Source organism: Stegodyphus dumicola, chromosome 9 (genome assembly GCF_044657685.1).
Source record: "Stegodyphus dumicola isolate Sdum_Otavi_A_Nest chromosome 9, ASM4465768v1".
In the NCBI taxonomy this organism is placed as follows: Eukaryota; Metazoa; Arthropoda; class Arachnida; order Araneae; family Eresidae; genus Stegodyphus; species Stegodyphus dumicola.
Genome location: NC_140776.1, coordinates 64,658,296 through 64,682,408, shown reverse-complemented (window position 1 = coordinate 64,682,408; position 24,113 = coordinate 64,658,296). Strand labels below are relative to the sequence as shown.

Here is a 24,113-nt window from a genome sequence, read left to right as displayed (position 1 = left end):
AATACCAACATATTTCGATTAACTAAGATTAAAAAAAATATTAAACACATATTCACTTGAAAATATGCATGTCAGCTCAGAGCTCAAACACGACCATGTCTATTGATTTGACTAAAACACTTCAGTATCTAAATACGCAACATAGTAAGAGTAAAATGAATAATTTTAAAGCCTTTGTACTTAATCAATGTTTTTATATTAAAAATGTGACTAAAAACTTTAAAATTCAAAAATTTCTATACTGGCATTGCATGCTATTTCATCTCTTGCTTAATTTTAAATAGCGAAAACATGTCCCTCTCTCTGATGCTAATGACGTCATCGTCTTCCGATATTGACTAAAACGTTCCCTTTAACTAGTCTGGAATGACTGTTCAATAAAACGATAGTGACTGAATTAACTTACATGTAAACATTTTTTATTATATCAGTTTATTCAAAACAAAGTATCACAGGCGAAATATCAAGGTTATAAATATTATACACTCACGTTTGTGAAAATTGCAACACCAAGAAGGAATCGTCATAATTGAATGCAATTTAATACACAGTTGAGTGGTAGTGGTACAAATAAATGATTAAATGTTCAAAGCAAACAAACAAGAACAAGAGATCAGAATCAGTATTTTGTGTGGCCACCACGCGCCGCAATAAGTGCTGCTACACGACGTGGCATGGAGTCAAACAAAGTTTGAATGTCTGACTGAGGAAGAGCATTCCATATCGTTTGTACGCGTACCCAAAGTTCGTCTGCAGACACAACAGGACGAGGATCACGAGCAAGACGCCGACCAATGACATCCCACACATGTTCAATTGGCGACATATCCGGGGAACACGCAGGCCAAGGAAGAAGCTGTACCTGCTGCGCTGCAAAGAAGGATTTAACAATCCGAGCAGTATGAGGGCGGGCATTGTCCTGTTGAAATACAGCGCCTGGCAAGCTTTGAAGGAAGGGAACAGCTTCGGGCTGTAGAACTTCACGGATATACCGGTTGCTGTTCAGATTGCCCCCAATTCGTAGCAATTGAGATCGTCTATGATATGCTATGGCGCCCCAGACCATAACTCCGGGTGTTCGTCCACTGTGGCGTTCGATAATGCACTCCGGAAGGTGGCGTTCACCGGCATATCGTCTGACACGAATGCGGCCATCATGGTACCACAAATTAAAGCGGGATTCGTCAGAAAACACGACATGCTGCCAATCAGCACGCCAGTCTCTATGCTGATTGGCCCATTGTAGCCGCAGGCGGCGATGGTCGTGCGTTAGGGGGATCCTGTATAAAGGAGTCCGTGCGCGCAGTCCACACTGCAGCAGACGTCTACGAATTGATGAAGCACACAATGAAACACCTGTAGCTATTGACCACAGTGCTGCCAATTGTCTAGAGGAAGCTGTACGGTCCGTCCGCGCCATGCGGACCAGGTGTCTATCATCGCGAGCTGACGTCACATTTCGGGGTCCACTCCCGGATTTCCGAGTTGTCCGACACTCGTCCGTCCACTGCTTCCAAACGCGCATCACTGTGCTGCTGTTACGCTGCACACGAGAGGCTACTGCACGATACGACAATCCAGCTTCACGAAGGCCGATGATTCTCCCTCGTTCAAACTCTGTAAGTTGTTCAAATCTCGCTCTCTTTCGTCGAAGAGGCATAAGTACAGATTGAGTTAACGTTTACCACTAGCAGATAACCACCGATAACCATACACGCCTCGCTACAGCCGTCTATTTATTCGGATCCATCAGCCGTTCAGAGGGCGCTGCTCAGCATACGCATGCGCTACGGATTTGCAATTCTAATCATTTGCATATCATGCGCTACTTTGCATTTCCTGAAAATTTCAGCTCACTCGCGTAAGTCCTTCATGGTGTTGCAATTTTCACAAACGTGAGTGTATTTATTCAACTACGCATATCCAATAATAGTTATTGTCTATTCAATTTCATAAATGCAACTTATCATAAGCACAAACTCGACCCAAGTTAGGAGGATGATAAGCATAATGACTCAAACTTACATATCTAAAAATTTTTAATGATGATTTAATACATTATTTCGCTGGCATAGGATCAGTTCAGATTCAATACAATTCTCTGGAATCATAAAAAAATCTCTCTATTGAACGGCATATATCCAAAAAAAAAAATGCTTAATAAAAATTCAGTGTCATAATTTATTCTCGTATGATAAGCAAAAATTGATTAGGAATCATTAGGATCTTAAATGTTATGTTTGCTGTGCTACACATATCCAAAAATTCTTAATAATTCCTGAGATCATTGATTCATTGACAAGTGATACATTCAAATTCGATTTAAATCACTAGAATCGTAAGTATTCTGCTTCATCAACTAAATATAACCATGAATATCTAACGGCTATTTATGCACTGATATATGTAAAATACATTTCCAGGGGGGAGCAGAATCATTAACATTTTGTTTATGCTGTTCTACATATCTATAAATATTTAATGGTAATTTAGTGTTATCAGTTAATTGATAAATCTTATATTCAACGTAAATTAACAGAAGATTTTCTAGTAAGACGTAATTCAACAATCCTAATCCAAAATCAAGCCGAATAGTGTATCCATGCAAATATTGGAGACCATTGAAGGGCTAATAACGATATCCTTTTGCAAATGATTCGTGGTTATTGTTAAACAGATATCAAGATCATGCAAAGATGGAATTGTTACTTATCCTACAAATATCTAGATAAACGCTTCCTGTACTGTGTGACAAAATAAATACCTTCAATTCCAAGGGTTTAGATGAAAACGTGAGCTGACGGAGAAGAAGTATGCAACTGATAACAGGGAAACCCCATGCAGTTTATGTTATTCTGATAACATCAGCTTTTTCAAAATCACCTAATTTCATGATATTAAGTTATTTGAATATGGAAAAGAACACGAGAACTATCTGCTTAGACAGAATAATGCCTTCGAGGAGGATTTTCTAAGCAAAATTGGCACGTAAAGTATTAGCATACTTTATACATGGAGAAATCACGAAAACCGCCATTCAACCAGGCCATTCGCATGTGATCGAACCAAGATCGAACCTCTAGAGTTTAACAGTCTTAACCAGTCGGCCACTAATGAGTATAAGAAGAGAGGTAGTATTCCAGGTACTTAAGAGAATATAAAGCATTCCCTGACAAGTGCAAAATCTGCATGTCAACTTGGAAATTTTATCTTGGACAGGTTCAGCTCTTATTTATTGTTCCTTGTAATCCTAATAATGGAAACAGTGGTCTGATGGTTTGCTCCATCAAATGGTTGAACGCTGATGATTTGGTATGTTAAAGGCCCATATCTCGATCTTTCAGCGTGTTTAGCAATGTATTGATATGCTTCAGATAAGTTATGTCGAGGAGTTTCTTCAGAAAAATGGTCCATCTGGACAATCAATATCAACAAGTAGTCAGACTGTCTTCGCAATATTTAAGTGCTACTCGGATTATATCTCTCTAAGTACATCTGGGATATGAAGAGACCACAATAGCAGCACGCCCCCTAAGTACATCACGAATTCGTCTTCACTAGCGGAGTTTTTTTCATTAATGTTGTTATACACTGAATGGCCAAAAAATTTTGACCACCTACTTAGTAACGCATTGTGCGATCTTTGGCCTGCAAAACAGTTGCAGTTCGCCTTGGCATGAATGCAAAAAGTTCTTCGTAGATGACTGGAGACTGGTTGTACCAAAATTCTAAGCAGCGGTCAAGCAAAGTCGAGATATTCAGACCGGGTCGTGTTTGAGCTCTGAGCTGCCGCTCCATGACATCCCAAATGTGCTCTACCTAGTTAAGATCCAGCCAGTTAGGTGGCCAGGACATTAATTGGAATTCATCCTTCTGCTCCTCGAACCACTCCAACATAGTTCGAGCATTGTGACATGAGGCGTTGTCTTGGTAGAAGATTCCACATCCAGTTGGGAAGACAGACGCTATGTAAGGGTGCAACTGATCCACAATTATGTTCAGATAGTCCGCAGCTTTATTGGTCTGTTCTACCATAACTAAGACTCCCACTGCTGCCCATGAGAACGTCTTCCAAAGCATAATACCTCAACCACCAGCCTGTATAACCTGCTGTACAGGAGGAAGCAACTGTTCGCTTGAATAACAGCGTACCCTGACATAAGTGTCAACATGATAAATCAGAAATCGTGATTCAACCGACCAGTCAACTGTTTTCTAATTATCGATGATCCAGTCTCGAAGTACCAGGGCCCACTGTAGGCGCAGTTGACAATGACGTTTGGTCCACAGAGGCACACGAGTGGGACGTCTGCTGTGCAGTCCCATGTCCAACAGTGTCCGCCGAACTGAATGTTCGAAACACTTGCACTTGGACCTGTATTGTATTGGGCTGTCAGCTGAGCCACTGTCTGGCGTCAATTTTGCTGTACCAAGCTGGACAGTCTCCGACGTCCCTTTTCTTTGATGATGCGTGGACGACAAAATTTGGCGTCTATCGCTGGTTTCACCGTCATTTATCCACTTTGCATAAATACTAACAACGGCAGATTGTAAACAACCTACCAGTCGTGCAGTTTTGTAGATACTCGCTTCGAGTTTTCGGGCCATTTCAATCTGCCCTGTATGAAATTCGCTTAGATTAGCTGCCTTTCCCATCACTCGCAAAAGTAAATGCAAGAATGATTCCTTATCTTCTCCAGAAGCAGCTAAATATCATTGCCACTTAATCACTTCAAGTCATAGAGATGCGCTCATTGACAAATGTGGGGATGGTCATACTATTTTGGTTCGTCAGTGTACATCATATGTCCAAACTATAAATGACACACGTGGAAGGTTTAAAATGAAATAATGCTCTTTCATTAATCTCTCGTAAAATGTATGATAAAATATATTTCATCCCAGCAAAGTATAGTTGGAAAGCATTGTTCCTAGTAGCAGTATTATATTCTTTTGATTGCTTTTCTAATCATGAATGATACTCATAAATGTTTGATTATGTTAATTGTTTCATAAGAATAAATTGAGTTTAATTAAAAAAATTAAATTTAAATACATATTTAATTAAATATTCTTTGCGCCGTTGCTGCAAAGAATGAAATTTAAATTTAAACAAATTTAAATACTAACAAATACGTATAAAAGTAAAAAAGCAAATTTAAATTTTTGATGGAGGGCTGCGTGCTTTAGTATTTTTACAACAGGTTCACAAAACTTCTTTATTCTGTCTCTTAACATGTTAAAATTTTCTGTTTTTACTGATACAGAGTTTAAATCATTTTCAGCACTTACAAACTGATCAATTCATTTTGTATTTGGAATGAAATTATATGAAGCATGTATTTTACTCTTTGCAATATTACCTCTTCGATAATACAATACCAATTTCGATTCTCTGATGAATCAAATCTTGAAAATGGAATTATCACTTTACTGCGCCTTTTTTTAATACGCCATAAGTACCTGAAAATCTGATTGTGGAAATTATTGACAATAACGTTGCATTATTCTATTTAATTATTTGTGCTACCGAAAATCAACAATGTTCTAGGAAATAATACTTGCAAGCTCATTTTCTAAATTATATGCGCAAATGTGCAAGATATCCGCAATGCGTAAATGTGCTCCATGCGAAGATGTTTCTGAATAACTTGTTGTTGGGAAATGGAATAACTTAAACTTTTGATACTCAATACACTTTCACAATCTAGGTTCAAAGCTTTTGTGACAAGTGACACAAGTTATACAAGCTCGTCATGTGACGGTCCTCTAGCTGAAGACAAATGCGTGTAATTAATCAATGTACCGAAGTTAACTTCAGCTATTATTGCTTGTTCATTGAACAAAAATGGTCCTAAAATCTTGCAATACAGCATCTTAACCAAACACTGACTTTCGATCTATCCCGCTTCAGTTCTCTTGTGACATGAGGATTTTTTGGATCTGCAATTTCTACCAGTTGTACAGATCCCACCAAGAATTTTTGGATCTACAAATCCTACCAATTTACAGTGAATTATGTGTATATTGAACAAAATAAACTGTTAGATAAAAGCTTTTATATACATGTAATACCACAAACATTTATAGCACTACATCTAACACGGTGCTCGCAATAATAGGGTAAAGTTGTTCAGAGACTTATGGACACCCTACATTTTAAAATATTATCATTTTCTGAAATGTTATATGCTTTAAAAACACAGCTTCTATAGCATGGCTGTTAATCTTGCGCCTGCACCGTGATGCCCATTCCCAAATTTCTGTTGCATACCTTCAAATTTTTATCCTATTTCTCCTAAATTATAACACACTGAGTTTTTAAAAAATCAGATTTTCAATATTCAAAAAAATTGTAAAGTAGAAACCTAATCTGCCCTACCAAGCAGAAAACAGAACATAAAGTTTCCTTTTTTATTCTTTCTTGACTTCTAAACGGTGGTAATTGACTCCTGCTCGAATACGGGTGAATGGGCATTTTCGTAGTTTCTCCCTCCCACAGTATGTGATATGAATACCAGGTGAGTCTTCAAAATCCTCCATAAATGAATTTCTTCTTTCAGACAGGTAGCCCAGTGTGCTGATAATCAGATAAACTAATCCAAGCATTTTTTTCGTTGACTGAATTATGATGATCTGCTCTGCAGACTTCCTGTTTGTATCACCAACCTAAAATTTAAACAGCGTTTTTTTCATCCTGATTTCCCTACAGGCACCTTTAGGTCTTGTACAGTTTGAAATTTAAAACACGTTATAAAAATAATAAGGTAAGAAAATAAATGTTTGTCAGTTTCTGATGCACACTTCATTTACAAGATTTTAGAATTATGTTCGTACAAACTTCAAAACTCATAAAGCAACATTCAAACTTCTCTAATCCTAGTAAATCCACACAATGCTTGTCACGTTCATAGAGCCACTTAATCAGTTCGTAGAATTAATCATTTGGAACACTGTTTAAATCTCCAGTTACGATTCTCTGAATCCCTTCAAGACCATTAAAATAATGCCCTTTGAGGTAACATTTTAATTATTGTCGAGTAGCAGATATCAAAATTATTCGATTGAGCTTTAAAATGCTTTGTGTTCTTGTTAGCGTACTTGCTCAGAATCCACACCAGCTCAGAAACCACACATGGCAAAGGCTCGAAACCCGTTTTTGACCTGTAATGTTTATCATATGCCTGCGAAGAGATTATGTATCGTAGCAGTGTCGTATTCGGAATAATTCCTGATTTTGGTGCCAATCTTCAAAATTCACGAAAGAAAAATAAAAGAAAGAAAGAAAGGAGAAAAAGGAAAAGAGAAAAATGATATGGGCAGCACATAACATTCCTCCAATTCTATTAAGACACGGATTTGGTTTAATTGCTACGAAGTTTAAGTAAACTATCACTCCCGACTGATTGCTGAAAATAAAGTTTAATTTGTTTATAAGCTTTATGGTTCAATTTTAATTAAAAGCATTACTAATTTTTTTATTATTTTGTTCTCCCGTACAATGGGTAATAAAAAATATACATACTCATGTACACACTCGTTCTCATACTTTGATTTAAAAAATCGTATCAATCGCAATCCTCTGGCCATATAGCGCTTCGGATTCGCACACCAATAGCTTAACAATCACAAAATTTCCTAAAGCAGCATATATTTAGGATTCCCAATAGTGTTTAAGTTGTTGCCATACATTTCTTTATATTCATTTATTATTTAAATATGCTGCATCTTTTCTTTGAAAAAATTCTCCTATTTTAAATACCGAATTTTAGAAGCTTGGAATTATAATACATTTTTTATAATGCTGCGGGGACCTTAATTCGTGCTTATTCACTGAAAATTCACTATCAAATTTTTGGGATGAAAACGTTACCTTACTTATCTATGTAATAAAAACAATGAAAGTTCTTTTTTCTCTTTAGTAGAGTCGTCAAGTTCATGAGCTCAAAGTTCCGCTAGACCAAACAGGCCTTTATGTGCTTCAAATAAAGTACAACTTCCGCTTTTCCAGTTTTACCCAAAATCCGTATAAATCTTCTTATGAATGTAGAAAGCTACGGAAAATGGAACTTCTTGAAAATTTGGTATAAGAGTTTGTCACACATAGACAGACATCTTCGTAAAACTATATTGTGCTATAAATGTTTATTCTCTCAAAACTCACTATCGATTTTTGGATAGAAAACATTACTTTCGTTACCTATATATACAGGTCGTAAGGAGTACGTTGATGTGTATAGGTCGTAAGGAGTACCTATATATATAGGAGTAAAAATAAAGTCGAAATTTGGATGGGTGAGTTAGGGGTTATGCTATTGCATGACAGATTTCTTATTGTATAAGATTCATAATGGAGATTTTGTCTTTTATTGGTGGACGATAACAATTATCCTAGGAGAAAATCAAGCTTTAACAGCGCTGGCAGCCGAACAGAAGCACAATATACAAAATATTTTAGTCTTTTACTTCAGCTCTTATCTGCAATAAGTAAACAAATCAACACATGACGAAACGGGGGGTGGAAGAGAGAGAGAGAGAGAATTATGTTTTAGTATAATAACTAGATCTGTTTCTCAGCAAGAAATAGATCGCTTTCACAAAGACAGGGCCTGCCATCAATGGTGAATTGACAAACATTAAATTTACTGGAATAGGATTTGAATATATAAATGCAGATATCACAGAAGAAATGTTACTAAGAATAAAACTTGTTACTTACTTGTTAAAAGAAATGTTACTAATAAGTTCAAGCAAAAGCATTGCAGAAACATAGTGTGTTATTTTATAACATAGCATGAATATAACGCACTGCATGCTTTATCATTCCCGAATTTAATTTTATTGACGGAAAAAAATGATGAAGAGTATGATAATATTAATAGTCACAGATGTCTCAAAAACCTCTATTACAAAAACGAAACTAAGACCCTAAAGAATCATTAAATAGCGACCTACTTAATAAGATAAAAGACTTACCAAAAGACCAACTGTGCACTTAATTAGTTAGTCGTAGACTTATTGTTTCATTTAAAAACAAAAACAAAATAAAAAAATCTGATGTGTACACTACATAACTGCCTTGTACGGAATATTAAATTGTACGAATTTTTTCCTGCATTTGATTTAAACTCATTTTCTCATTACAGATATAATTCTCATTCAATTAATTCAGTTTTCACTTCCCGACAAGACAAAAATACATAAAACCTCAAAATAAATTTATTCAAAATTGAAAAATATAAAAACCAAATACAGTTAAAACAATTTTTACAATTCAAATTAAGAGTTTCTTCGCAAAAACCAGCAATTCAGCCAACGGGCGAGAAGGCAGATTTTTCGGAGCACAAAACTAAACGTTTCCTTTTAGTCCCACTCCGCAAAAAGACACTGAAGGTGCAGAGAGACTTAAATCACTATTCTGCTAAGTTTCAAATATAAACAAATATGGCTGCTATGGTAAAAAAATTAGGCTTAGCAGCACTTAAACAACTTTTAAATTGTTTATAATTCTACAACTATTGCATGCAGATTAACTAAAGGCATAAAAACCTTAACCGGAAGATAAGACCAACATAATTCAATCATTTTTAAAGCAAAAAATGCACAATTTACCAACGTATAAGAATGAAAAAAACTGAGCTCACTGAGCAGAGTAAGAGAGTGGGTGTGTATATATATATATATATATATATATATGTACTTTTGGTGCAGCCGATTGTAACCAAAAAGGGAGGTGCACAACTATATGTTATAGAAGTCCTATATGCAAAATTTTAATGTTCTGAGACTATTTGTTTTCGAGTTATGCCAGATACACACATACGTACGTACGCACGTACAGATGCCACGAAAAATCTCTTCTGAATCTATTTTAAATTAGTTTTATAATTCTTTTGGCGAAAGAGTCCTTGATTCTGTCCTTACGTACAGATGTCACGGAAAACATCGTTAAATTGCATTCGACTGCGGTCAAAACGGATATTTTCTTTGAAATGTTATACCCGAAAATTTTCCCGATTACAGTACTTCCTTTACTTCGTACACAGAAGTAAAAAAAAAAAAAAAAGAAAGAAAGAAAAAAAAGAAAAAATAAAAAATAAAAGAAAGGAAAGAGTTATTTAACAGTGTTATTAGCATTTTCCAAGTAATCAAATTTTCAGTTTTTCTGTTGTGTTAACGTAAACGAAGAGTAGTTAATTAAGCATGTCGACATTTCTGTTGCCACAATCAATAGAACTTACGAGCCGCTGTTGAATTCTACGAACATTAGCATTCAAACAAACAAGAAAATTTACAATATGTTTCATTTCTATTTTTCTCCATATTAAGAAATTAATTGGTCCTGGAAGACAGATATACACTAATTCTTATCAGAACAAAATTTTGCTTTTTATTGTAGATGTTTATAGTTGATCTTGCTTTTTATAGTAGATGTACTTCATCAAGCTTTTGACGAATCATCGAATCGTTACTAACCTAATCTGCTTATTTGCATGATAAATAACGACAAGGCCATTTGCATAATCTGAGTATTTCTATGATAACTCTCAGATCATTTGCAGACGTTCACTCCTTCATATTCATACCACGAAAAAATTATGAGTCAAACAGACTGATGCTTTCACGCATATATTTGCATTTGGTTTGACGCTTATATAATGGATTACACTGTGGTAAAATTTTTATTGTAGAATCTCCTAATGACTCGTATGAAGTCTAGATACTTTAGATTTCAGTGATATAAAATCCTCGTTAAATACACCTGGATATACGTTAGTAGGGCAACTAAAATATGTATGATATGTCTTGTAACTGGAAACAAATTTGAATTTATTGTACATCTATCGCATATCAGTGGATTTAAATCGCCATTAACTACTCTTGAGTGTACGTATGAACTTTATGTTTGCATAAGTAATGCTAGTTAATTATAGTAAAACATTTGGATAGTATTTGTATGATAGTTAACCGAGAACTATTTGTGAAGTTTCTTAAATCCTGATTTCCGCATATTTCTTAAAATCATGAGATGCATTTAATTTTATTTTCAATTTGATGTATAGGTTCGATTCTTACTGTATTATTCGTAATTCTACGAAATATCTTAGTGGCTCCTATTAAATTTGGATACATCAGATATCGTTTAGTTAGAGTTCTAATATTCTTAGATAAGCGCAACTAAACGTATTTATAATTTCACGGGTATAGCTGTGGTTTATTATCTTTGGTTATTGAAAATATGTGTATTGTTAACAGTCTAGGATTTATATATTTTAATAGATATAACATTTTAAATGTATTTAAAAATCTTAAGGCATTCAGATACCAAACATGTAAAACGGCAGAGAACATAAAATAAGGACGATAATAATAGCATAGTACTACGTCATTGTAATGCGTAGAAGAAATAATTTTCGTCTGAATCATTACATAAAGTTTCTTTCTTTTGATGATTTAAAATTCTAGAAGTTATTTTTGTTGTTTAAGTAAGTGTTTTCTGAATTTTATTTTCAATCTAAATGAAAAAATGCAGTTTCCAAAGCATTTTGTACTTTGTTTTAGTCTCATTTTCTTTGTTGAGAAAGATAACGCACAAAACTGCCATTCTGTGTTTTTCAAATTTCTACTATCATGTATTCTATTCTATATATTTGTAACTGAGACTTTTGAGCCCAAAGGCCGTTAGCCCAGAAGGGCTATTAATTTCGTTTGGGCATTTTGCGTTGAAAAGTTTAAATGTAAGTTCACTTTTCAAACTTTTGCCACCAAATCTTACAGCCCTATATTATATTTAAAGGAATTAAATAATGAAGAATCTGCATCAATGTATGTATGTTTCTCGCATTTTAATAAAACAACGGTACCTAAAGCCATAGAATTTTGAATAACGTAATTTTCCACCGAATATGGGCATCTGGAAGCCCTAATTTGGAATTTTAATTTATTATCTATTTAATATTCTGTGACACTTTTGCTTTCTAAGTTTTTCGTCATCATTGTCACCACTATCGTCGTCGTCGTCATTGTCAGCACATCATGATCTGTATTTAACAAAGATTTGAGTTGAATTATAGGGGCAGCTGAAGCTTCTTTTTGTAGTTTTTCAGGTTCTTTCCAAACTTCGGCTTCTTCATCAGTTGTCTCAAAATTCCATCTTTAACTCGTAGATAATATGCATGAAAATTCTCAAACGGTGTTTTCGCAATAATTTCATTGATCCTGATATTCAAATTTCACTTAACTTCTTTAATTTTTTTAAACCAATCCTTTTAATCTTTATTTTCCGTTGGTGTTACTATCTTTGACAAAACTGTTTTATTCGATATCTCTACCAAATTTGCACTTTGATATCTATTTATGCGTTGCATTTTCAACAATTCGAGTCTTCGTTTCAGTTCTGCTGCTTTTTCTAATTTCTTTTATACACGTCCAACGCATAAAGTCTTTCCATTTTATGCTTACTCATTAAGATCATTTTAGCATACTCTGTTCTTCAAAGCTTGCAAATCCAAAATCTTCCTATTTTCCAATCAGTCATTATCTTGGCAATTGTAATTTTTGCATACTTTTCAGAAACTTAACTCAGCTTTTTATCATCAGAATCACTGAAATTCTTGATATAAAAATTCATGAATAGCCTGGCTCTCTTTTTACCCAGCAGCTTCTTATACTGGGAATGAATTTTCCAAAAAAAAAAAAAAACTTTTCTACCATTAAGAAGCATGCCATTAACTTTCATGATAGCATTATTCGCTACTTCTTCAGTCTGAGAATGAACAAATCCGTATGCTTTTGAACTGCTCTTCTCGTCAGTTACTACTTTGCACGTAAAATATTTCCAAAGAAACACACTATGTCATGCTTGGCTTTATTACCAATGTATTTTTCCAAGTTTTTTATGAAGATATTCTCTACAACTGATTCTCTCTTTGCTGAGAAAAGAGTTCTATATATGGATCTCATTGTGACCACATAGTTTTATTCTCGATATTCATGACACTATTTGCAGTCAGATGAATTCGATTTAATTTTTCTTCGAGAGAAAAATTTTTGAAAGGCTTGCCTTCCTTGTATCCGATATGAAAACTGTTATTGAAATCAGCTTCTATTCTACCGACGAGAGTGTTTGCAAAAAAGTTTTGATTTCCAACAACATTAAATCATTAAGAACAAGATGGACTTTCAAATTGAGATTTTGAGCAAGAAAACGTCGTTAACAGACAAGGAAAACCTGTATCTATTACAGTGTTGATTTCTTCATTAAAGCTAATTTAGGCTTTGTTTAAGCTTATATTATTGCTTTTATCATGTCTACTAACAGATAAAATTTTATTAATTACTTTCAGTCATTTTTTTCCCCTTTATGCTCCATTTTATTGGGTCACATAAAAAGTCTTCGCGCCTTTTTGGTACAATTTTGAACAAAAGTTTTCTTTATTGAAAATCAATTTTAATCAAGTACATATTGACCATTATTATCTATTACCTTTTGCCATTTTTCGGGTAGCTTCGTAATTCTATCGGTGTAGAACTTCTGTGGTTTATCGTCGAAAACCTTGGCCAAGTGACTTTCAGCGGCGCTTCGGTCGGCCAATTTTTTACCATCAAAAGACTTTTGCAGAAAGTATAGGGCTGAATTGATGGTTTCGCCAAGTTGCAGCAGCTTATAATGGACAATTCCCCATGTGGTACCCAAACATCGAGCTTCTTTTTGTAGCCTGGTCTTTTTGAATGAATCTAATCTGTCATATGGTTGATGTTTATTGCCTCCGCTATTTCCTGACAACTTGCGTGCCGGTCTTGCTCCACCAGTTGCAAAACTTCGACTTTTTCAGTGACTGGCCGACCAGAGCGAGGTGCGTCTTTGACATCGAAATTTCCTAAACAGATTCGAGCAAACCCCTCCTGGGCCCTTCGTTCACTCACAACATTCTCACCGTACACGTCACAAATTTTCAGCTTGTTTTTGTAGCTTTTTCCACTTTTTATAGTAAAAAAGCATCACATAGCGTATTTCTTCAGATGTTTCACTCATTTTCAAATCAATATAACTTTGTACACGAGCAACGAATTAGAACACTATCTTCAAAAACAATGGAAGCTGAATGTTACCTTTTAAACACATGTTCGTTTGAGACAATCGTACGAGTGTTGCCGGATATATTGGCATCAACACCATCCAGTGGCAAAAAACCGCGGAGATTTTTTATGTGACCAAATAGTACATTTTCGGCATGTTGCAATAGGTTTCGGTTAGCAGGCAGTCCTTTGAAATGCATCCACAGCTGTTACAGTCGAAGCATTTTGATTCACCATTATGTGTAAAAATGTGATTTTTTTTTTTTTTTTTTTTTTTCTTTACTAGATTGTAACAACTGGATCATGTTTAGAGGAATTTCTTTTGTCGTAAGGCCTTCCTTACTCGGTTGTTTATCCTTGAAAGTTGATTTCAAGGTAGCATAATCACTCAATTTTTCAACTAAATCAATTGATCGATTTCATCAGTTTTATTCAAAATACACGAAGAATTGATTTCTTTTTTTTAACCTAATTTTAAATTGCTAGAATTTGATAAAAATAAATTAGACCTAAAACTTTGCTGACGCTTTAGATATTTAAGAAAGAAAATAATTGCATTTCTGTTTAAGGAGTTGCAAATGAGTACCCGAGTAATTCATTGGCTAACTCCCATAATAGTAGCACAAAAAGACTGAGATCCGTTTTCTATTAATTTGGGCATGAACAAATCCACTGTTACCCTGAAGCGAATCTTCTGACTGTGACGTAGATATACAGCAAAAATTGCACACTTCCTTTGAAGCACTTTTTGATAAATATTGTGATATTGATGCTGCTTTAGCTCCCTATCTCAAAGATTTCATTCGGCCTCGTCAGCGAACTTTGATTTAGTTTATGATAGCAGAAAAAACAGCCAACCTTGCAACATCTTTAATATTTCGATATTACAATTTAATTTAATTTGCCTTTCTATCTTAGTACGACGTAGTTGTCTTTTTTATTCCCGTTTTGATTGACGATTTATTTGCTAATAAAAAATAGACTATGCTTTTATACATCTGATATTTTTAATTGATATTCCGCGCTTTTAATATATATTTATAATAGAATATTATATTTTCTCAGCATCTTTGTGTAAGTTTATTTTTGTATTTCATGATTTTCATATTATTACTTTCTGATATCTTTTAGTGTTCGTTATATATAGATGTTATGTTACTATATTACTATAAATACATATATATATATATATGTATTTGGGTTTGGGAAATTGGTATGTATAAATCTATGCTGTTTCATGACTTTCTCTTGTACAGGTTTAAGTGTAAATTTTTTTAAAACGTATACGCTTAATAAAATACAGCATGAGCACTTAAAAGTGTAGATCTACTAATAACACAGGTTTTCATCGCGATATATAATTTTAAAGATTAATAAAAATACTAAACAAAAATTTAATAAACATCCTTAATCCAAATTTTTCCAGCAGAATGAAAATTAAAGTAAATCATGCTTGTTTATTTTATTTTTAACTAAGGAAACAAGATAAAATATCATCTCTACTGTGGTATTACCAGTTAAGATTATTAGGCGAATAAAGGCGAAATGCTGAAAAAGCATATTTCGTACTTAAGGTGATTAAATTATATGTATGGGGAAGGCGATTTGATACACAAGTAGGCGATTAGATATTTTTAATCAAGTTTTTTCAGTTGAGTGGCAAAAATATTCGTTTATGGAAATTGGATTAATGAATTTTTAATTGAACCACTAATAATCTAAAGTTAGTGCCAAAATGATTAAATTATCAATATCCCTTATATCAATATCTTGGGATTTTCAGTTCCCTTTTAATCCATTTCTTTTTCACATATTGTTGCACTGTATTCAAGTTTTCATGTATGTAAAATTTATACATTTTTTATTGTATTTATGCCAATTTTTATTTAAATGATAATTTTTACAAATTCTTGCATCATAACTCTAGTTTAACAGAAGATGTTTTTAGCACCTTGGTAAAGCTTAAACTTCAGCATGCAGCTTATTTTCTAACCTAGTTTCAGGCTGAATTATTTGTAAAATTAATTATTTGAAATTCCTCTAATAAGAAAAAATAAGGAAAGAAATTAGCTCGCTTTCTGTGATTGATTCCTCGAGTATATTATTCACTTGTTTCACAAGAGCAAAAATTTATTTTATACGCAAATCTACGTGAAATAGCAACAAAACTTCAGTTATGCGGAGCTCCTGATCGATTGCTTGTTTTAGATTGAATGAAATTAAGCTTAATCTTACTGTTAATCAGCTTTTTATTAATTTAATTATACATTTCTAATTAATTATACCAGCGGCCGAGCGGTAAAGATGTTGAACGTTGGTATTTCGGTCCGAGGTTGGAATTCTGCGAACGGGCTGGCTGGCATGGACATTTTCGTGGTTTTCCCCATGTGTAACGTGTATACGAGCCAGTTTCCCTCAGAAAGTCCTCCACGAAGGCATCCCCTCCTTTAGGCAGATAGCCCTCTTGTGCTTTGCCATAATTGAGGAATCCAATCCAATCTAATTAATTATATGTTCAGATATTTCCACGTATATTACACAAACGTTTGCATTCCAATTTTTAATTTTTGGTTAAAAAAATAAACTTTTATTTATTGAGAGGCTTATTGATTATATGTCTTTTCTTCTAGATAAATTTTAGAAAAAACTTCTTATTTATTTATAGTTTATACGTCCGTGTTCCCGGACAGGACCTGGAAGGATTTTCATTCGCGCAGTTGGAGTATACCCACGAATATTTGCAATTTATCGCGATCAACGTATATCTAGTTTCATAAAAAAATAAAAAGAAAAAAGAAAGAAATTCCTGGAATGAAATAATATAATAGGGTCAGTTTGAATGCCTAGAAGACATCAGACCACATATATAATATAATGATGAATAAACATATAAATAATCATAAATTAATTCTCGGTTGTAAATTTATATTCGTATTTAATTATCAGATGAGAAGATCGATCGCGATCTAACTAAAACTGTCTCCTGACTCACACTTTGGGAACCACCACTAGTCCGTATTGTGTAATTATTATTAATCATCTAATATATCACGGAAATCTTTTGCAAAAAGAAGGAAATGCATAAAAGACATAAGTAAAAAATTAAAAACAAACAACAAAAGATTTTCTTCCTCAAAATAGCATTGCCAATTTCAAAGCAAATTAAAGGACTGATTTTCTCTAGATGTAATGAGAACTTAAATCCCAGCTGAAAAATAATTTAATAATTTCATCAGGAGAAAATGCTGAGAATTTTGTCCCAAAAAAATCATTATTTTCTAATATGGCATCTTGGAAAGTAAAATTTTTGACTCTATTGCGCAGGAAGGTAAAAACAAAGGAAAAGCTTCTGAGCAATCAGCTTGTTTCTTTCAAAATTCCTTTTCCCCAGATCTTCTAAAATCTGACAATGGTAGCTGGAAATTTGATATTTAAAAAACATAAGTATAATTATCATATGCGCAGTTAGAGAAAATTCCCCACTCAGATGTATTTTGCATACGACATCAATTGCCATTTTATCTAACCTTGGTGCATCAATAGCAACTCAAAATACTTTTAACAGGCTGGGTGACACTGTAGGAAGTTCGTCGCTTGTGAACACAAAACTAAAAGCACGTGATACCGTATGATTATTTATCCGGGATAAAAACTCACGCTGTAAGAGTGACGCTAGTTGCTCCCTGAGATGTGAACTATTTTATGTACAAAAGTGTTTTTGGACGAAAACGGAAGTTTAAAGCCGGTAATTATTTTGACATTGAAATTGTTACTGCACATATTTACTACGATTTCGACATCAGTGGTACTTTTTAAAATTTTATTTACTTGTTTTTCTCCTAAAAGTCGATATTTCCAAATTTTCTTAAAGACCCATTTTTATTATGTGAAACTTTTATATAAAATTTACATGAAATTGTTAAATTATTATGTAAGTAATATTTAAACATTCATTTAGTAAATGCACACTTTACAGTGATTACAAGAGATATCATGTATTGTATATAAAAACAGTTATCTTGAAATACATTTCTGCTGAGGTGATTATTTTTACTATGCTCATTAGTATTTATTTATTATTAATATTATTATTATTTAATATTTATTTTACCCATAAATTATTATTATAATTATTTAATAAGTCAATAAATCTTTCTTTGTGTTAAGAGTCCCTAAGACTTCCGGTGGTACCAAAAATAGTAGTATCAAATTTTTCAAAGAAATTTTTTCTGCACTATAATAAGTGATTTTTTATGCCACATTACAAGTGACTCTAACAATTTATACTGTACCTCAAGTGAATTTTTATCATTCTATAAGCAAATATTTTAGTGGTTAATAATTGATCCTGCAGTATTTCGGAAAAGTGCTGCTCAAATTAGAAATATGCGGTCTTTTCTGAATTATTAGGACTACTTTTATACATTTCATGATTTTAATTACTTTTATTATCTTCTTTCTATAATAAAATACTATTTATTTGTCTTCAACGTCATAAAATACATTCTTTAATCTCTACATATAATAAAAGAAAGAGTCTGTGTGTCTTTTCGTTCGTGCTGCGCGTAAGCTAATAGACCTAGGGCTACGAAATTCGGTATATATGTGCATATCGACAAGAGCCAGTGCACTTCGGAACGATTTTTTCAAAATTCAAATCAGATATTTTTACTTTATCTTTTCGATTTTATTGCATCATTTTGAATAGTTTCATTCTTTTAGAAATGTGGTTTTGGCAACAGTTTTTCATTCAGTTGTATACTGGACTGCTGACTGTCGAAAATCAGTACTGTTGCCACTTGGCAGAATGAGGGCGATAATTCTGTGCAGTTTTTAAATTTAATGTTTCTCTTGGATACTAGACGTTTTTGTAAGGCAGCGAGAAGGCAACGGGAAGTTGGTTAACTTATGTATTAGGATAATTAATATTTGTATTAAGGGATATTGCTTATTTCATTGTAATTTTGTTATATGTAATACATTTTTTATTTTTTTTTTTTAACATGTGGGTTTTTTTTTGGGGGGGCGGGGTCCAAAGAGGCTATTGTTTACGTTTTGAAATTTTGCGTTGAATCACTAAAACGGCGAATCACTTTTCAAACTGTTGCCACCAAATGTTTCTGCATTATATTTGAAGAAATTAAATCATGAAAAATCTGCATAAATGTACGTATATTTCTCGCATTGTGATAAAACAACGGTACATAGAGCCATCGAATTTTGAATGACATAATCCTCCTACGAATATGGGCATGTGGAAAACCAAATTTGAAATTTAGAATTTGTTTTATTATCGATTTCCTATTTTGTAAAACTTTAACGAACTGAGTAACAAACTCAACGCTTTGAAAGCGAGCAATAGCAACACTCTACCGGGGGAGGGGAAGGACCTTTTTATCTCCAACGCGCGAACCTGTGTACCGGAAATTCTAAAGATATGTTCATTTTAAAATTATTTTGGGACATTGCTATTGAACAGCATTTTATGGTTTAAGTGCAAAGAACATGATATTTAATAAATAAAGGTATCACACAAAACGTTAAAAAAACGCCCCTTTGGACTTAATTTAAAATCTGAAACCTTTCAGATTTTTTTTTTTTTTTTTTTTTTTTTTTTATGAAGTTGTTCTGCAGAGCAAAATTCTGCGCAGTTTTTAAATTTAACGTTTGGTATTCCCTTCAGGCATTTTTCCGGTACATTTCAAAGCCAGACGAAGGCTGGCAGCATAGTTGCTGGTATAGAATAAATTAATCATTTAAAAGTCAGCTCACATAGATGTCTTAATAATATTTTGCAGAGAATGCCATATTGCAGCATTGATATGTTCTGATACTTTGTAAAAGGTATGCAGCAAAATTTCTAACTCATTTATTGTATACTATCTTTCGTCTACAACCAAAATAGAATTTAAATGTTTTGATGAAATTCTTGTAGTAGCATATAGATTATAAGCTTCTATTTTTTATTTTATAATTATTAATATTAATATTATTATTATTTTATGCGAATAATAATTTACTTTTTCTGTTTATATTTTTCTGTGCTACGCGATTTTATGTTTAAAAAGGACAGATTAAAAACAAACACATCCGGTACTTTTAAATAGGCCAAAAAATTAGAATTTTTTTTTTATGTTTTTATATTGAAATTCTTAAAACCATTTAAAAAATTAATTATTACATTAATTAGCTCTAGAAACAGAATTATTGAAAAAATAGATTTAAATTTTTTGCCATTTAAAGAGACAGACGCATTTTAGTGCATTAACATTAATGGCAACTCAGCAAATTCCTCATTCTAATTCCCGAAACTATGCATACAATGCTTCTATGAAATTTTAAAAATATGCTTACAAAAAATATTTATAAAAATATGCTTACAAGATTTTTAGATAATTTTACTTTTATAAGCTTTTATTTAGTCACTCATAGTGTTTCACTGTGAGTGGAATTTGGCCATCGATTCTTAACCTTTTTCCTGACAACCTATTGAATTCAAATCTTGTATACACTCTGTTTGTTGATGGCAATGCAATGTGGTGAAAAGAATTTTTTTTTTTTTTTTTTTTTTTCAGAATTTATTCGATTTAGAGAATTTTATTTAAAGTTTAAACAATTTTTCGCACATCCCTTCGTTTAACGAACAAGCTAAGCACATCAGAATTTTACTGCTTGCGTCATCGAATAAAGGGGGAGGGGAACTTATCTATGAAACGTGTATGAAAATTGTAGCTTAATTCCTGAATTTTTGGCTAGTTTTTGAAATTCGTCCGACTTTTTAGACTCATTGACGCTTATGATTTTAAAATTTTAGCTTTTAAAAATGCATCGGATATAAAGTTTTGAAATTTTCACAGATTTTAAAACCAATTTTTCGCTATCTTTTAAAACAAGAATGATTAAAAAAATAGTAACTGAGCGATTTCCTATATTTTTTAACAAAACATGTTGCAGTCTGAAGCAGAAGCGAAACTCCTGAAAAACTACTTTTGCATTTTCCGTCTTCGAGCACGTAAATGACAAATCGGCAATATTTCGCCCCCCCTCTTCATTTTTGCTTCAAGTAAAATGCTAGTTGCAGTACTGTTATTAATTCCAGTTTTCGACACTGAATATTCAAAGCATTTTCTTTTTCTCTGAATGACGTTCAGTTAATTTTTTTTATTTACATTATTACGTGACATTATTTTTATAATTTATTGCTTGTGTTTTTTAATAATGTCTAAAAATTTCATCAGCTATAGCATGTAGTAGTTCGGAATAAAGCTTGGAACGTTTAAATAATGAAATCTATTAATTTATTTAAACTGTCAAATGTATAAGCCATTATCTTCTTAAATTTTCTATTAATTTAATTTCATGGTCAAATGTACAAGCCATTATTTTTTTAGAAATTTAGCATGAGTGCGCACGTATTCATTATTAGCGATATAAAATAGTACATGAATTAAATGGAATTTTAATTTATTCTTCCCATTAAACTATATAATATTTTTTTTTCTTTTAGTACATTAGTTTTCATATCCAATTTAAATAAAATCTTGTCTAAAAACCCTGTTTAAATCGTATTCTATTTAATTAATGTTTCATAAAAATGGCCTTTTTCTTCCTGCGTGCATATGAGTTCTTTGAATTGAGTGAGTAGAATTTCAAGAAGTTAAGAATATGTGTAAATGCTAACTAAACTAAATTCAGTGGCGCAAGAGCCCTAGTGAGGCACGGCCTGCAGTGCCCCGAAATCTGCTTTCTTGATCTTGGGCCACGGAGTGCATCAGCATATGCCCTGGACAAGTGATCAGCTTGTCACAGGACCCCCGGTGTTTAGTCCGCAAGCGAACTTGGTACTCATTTTATCGACCCACTCAAGGGATGAAAGGCTGACTCAAGCACGCCTAGCCCGGGGATTGAACCCCGGACCTGTGGTGCAGGTGTGCTAGACTCTTCGCCACCGGGCGGTCATGTGTAAATCTGTATAAAATGGATAATTATTGCACTTTTGACATAAGAACATTAAGAAAAATTGAAAGTATATGAAAATTTCTGCTCCTCAGTTTTTATTGAAGTTTTCATTGAAGTTTCTTTGAAGTTCGTTGCATAAAAACTTTTTTCTGTAAAAAATTATTTCACACATAGATAATAAGCCCCTATTTCAATGTTATTTCATGAAAAAAAGGTAAACCTTTAAGGTGGTGGTGGGATACCCCTTGTCCCACCGCGTATCTAGAGCAATAAAATGGCATCTTTGCCTGAGTGTAAATTCTCCTAACATGCTTATATAAAGTGCTAGTTTTAGCAACCAAATGAAAATGCAAGATAGAAAAAACGTTTGTGAATAATTATCTAGAAAATATTGATCATATTCGCAAAATAATAAATAAATAAAATAAAATAAAATAAAAAATAAATAAATAAATAAATAAAATTTTAAAAAAAGCAAATTGCGTAATTTCAAAAAAAAATCTCTTCCTGTAGGACTTTTAGATATTTTTAATGATTTCATAATGGATTTTAAACAAAGAAGATTTTTGCCGCAGTACTTCATTTGCTACATGTTTGAAAGGAGGATATTTTAGATGGTCATCATATTTATTTATTTCACCTCTCTTTCCTGTGCTTATGATTTTTCTGTGGTTAATCATACTCATATATCCATTCAGTATGCAATGACATTTCATGTTACAGGGTTATATTTTCATTTCTTTCGGAAAAAATACTAAATCTTTTTCAAGTTTTAACAGTACTGCAATTTATTAAAAAATATGAATTTGCATAATCTATATATGAAATGAACATAATACTTGAATTAAAAAAAAATGTAACGGTGCTGCCACCTAGTAGCAGCATTTCCTACATACGCGGTTGGACGTGTTTGTTCCACCTTTTAATTTTAACAATTTTCAATCAATTTATATGAATTTAAATAATAATTTTTATTAGAAAAGAAAACTTTCAGATAAAAATAGTCATTCTAACACCAAAAGTTGTTGTTTAGATGATTTAAATTACATAAGAAATTAAGGAAAAAAAACTGCTTTAAAATTAGACCTGCAAAGGTTTTTTTTATATTATTTCCATGAATGAATACTACTACTGGGTGTACTCCAACTGCGCTAATGAAAATCCCCCCGGGTCGAGCTATAGTCCAACTGCGCCAATCAAAATTTCTTCCCCCCCTGCTGCCTACAGGGTTACAATTTAACTTTTCGTGCCAATTGTAGCGGAGAGGAAAATAAAAATAAAGAAATAGAATTACATATCACAAGAACAAGTAAAAAATATCTAACAAGCAGGCTAATTACTTGAATAACAGTAATAAATGCGAGAGCTAACAAAGAAAATAAAAGGTACTGGTAAACATACATATTAGCATTACAAACATCTTTCATTTATGATAATAATATCATAAATTAAATAATTATAAAGCATACAAATTATATTTTTAATAAATTACGTCAATAATAGTCAAGATGTCTGAACTAGACTGGAAAATTTAATAGAGTGCAAAAAATTATTCCATATCAAAGTGTGTTAAAGTGTGCTAGAAATATTTTTCGTTAATTAAAGCAATCATGTAAAAGTTTGCAGAAATTAATAGTTAAATTTAAAAAAAAAAAAAAGCTTAGCATGAAAACTATTATAACAGCATTACTATGCGTTTGGATCACTGACGTATAAATTGTAAATAAATTTAAATTATTATGATAAGAAGTTTTTCTAAAATTTATCCAGAAGAAAAGAATTAGATAAACAGTACTGCAAATTAATATAATCAATCAGGCCTCTCAATAAATAAAAGCTTATTTTTTTAACCAAAAACTAAAAATTAGGATGCAAAAGTTTGTGTAATATACTTGGAAATATCTGAACATATAATTAGTTAGAAACATACAATTAAATTAATAACAAGCTAATTAACAGTAGCATTAATTTCATTCAATCTAAAACAAGCAATGGATCAGGAGCTCCGCATAAGTGAAGTTTTAATGCTACTTTACGTAGATTTGCGTATAAAATAAAAGTTGCACTTGTGAAAC

General features: G+C 32.7%; 2 protein-coding genes and 1 pseudogene across 7 annotated transcripts in view; 1 reads left to right on the top strand and 2 right to left on the bottom strand.

Annotated features, from left to right (window-relative positions):
* LOC118193879 (alpha-tocopherol transfer protein-like) overlaps positions 1–24,113 on the bottom strand; it is a 304,429-nt gene that overhangs the window by 110,198 nt on the left and 170,118 nt on the right. The window lies entirely within an intron of this gene.
* Positions 10,563–24,113, top strand: part of LOC118193878 (alpha-tocopherol transfer protein-like) — a 37,868-nt gene continuing 24,317 nt past the window's right edge. The window contains exon 1 of one of the 4 annotated variants that reach the window (XM_085823538.1): positions 10,563–10,887. In XM_085823538.1, the coding sequence (XP_085679664.1) occupies positions 10,797–10,887 (91 nt within the window). In that variant the 5' untranslated portion in view covers positions 10,563–10,796. Of the gene's footprint in view, positions 10,888–15,016; positions 15,154–17,670; positions 17,825–24,113 lie in introns of those variants that run through there. The other 3 variants (XM_085823541.1, XM_085823540.1, XM_085823539.1) reach the window with 3 other exon arrangements.
* On the bottom strand, positions 10,881–14,861 carry LOC146995369 (polyadenylate-binding protein 3-like; annotated as a pseudogene).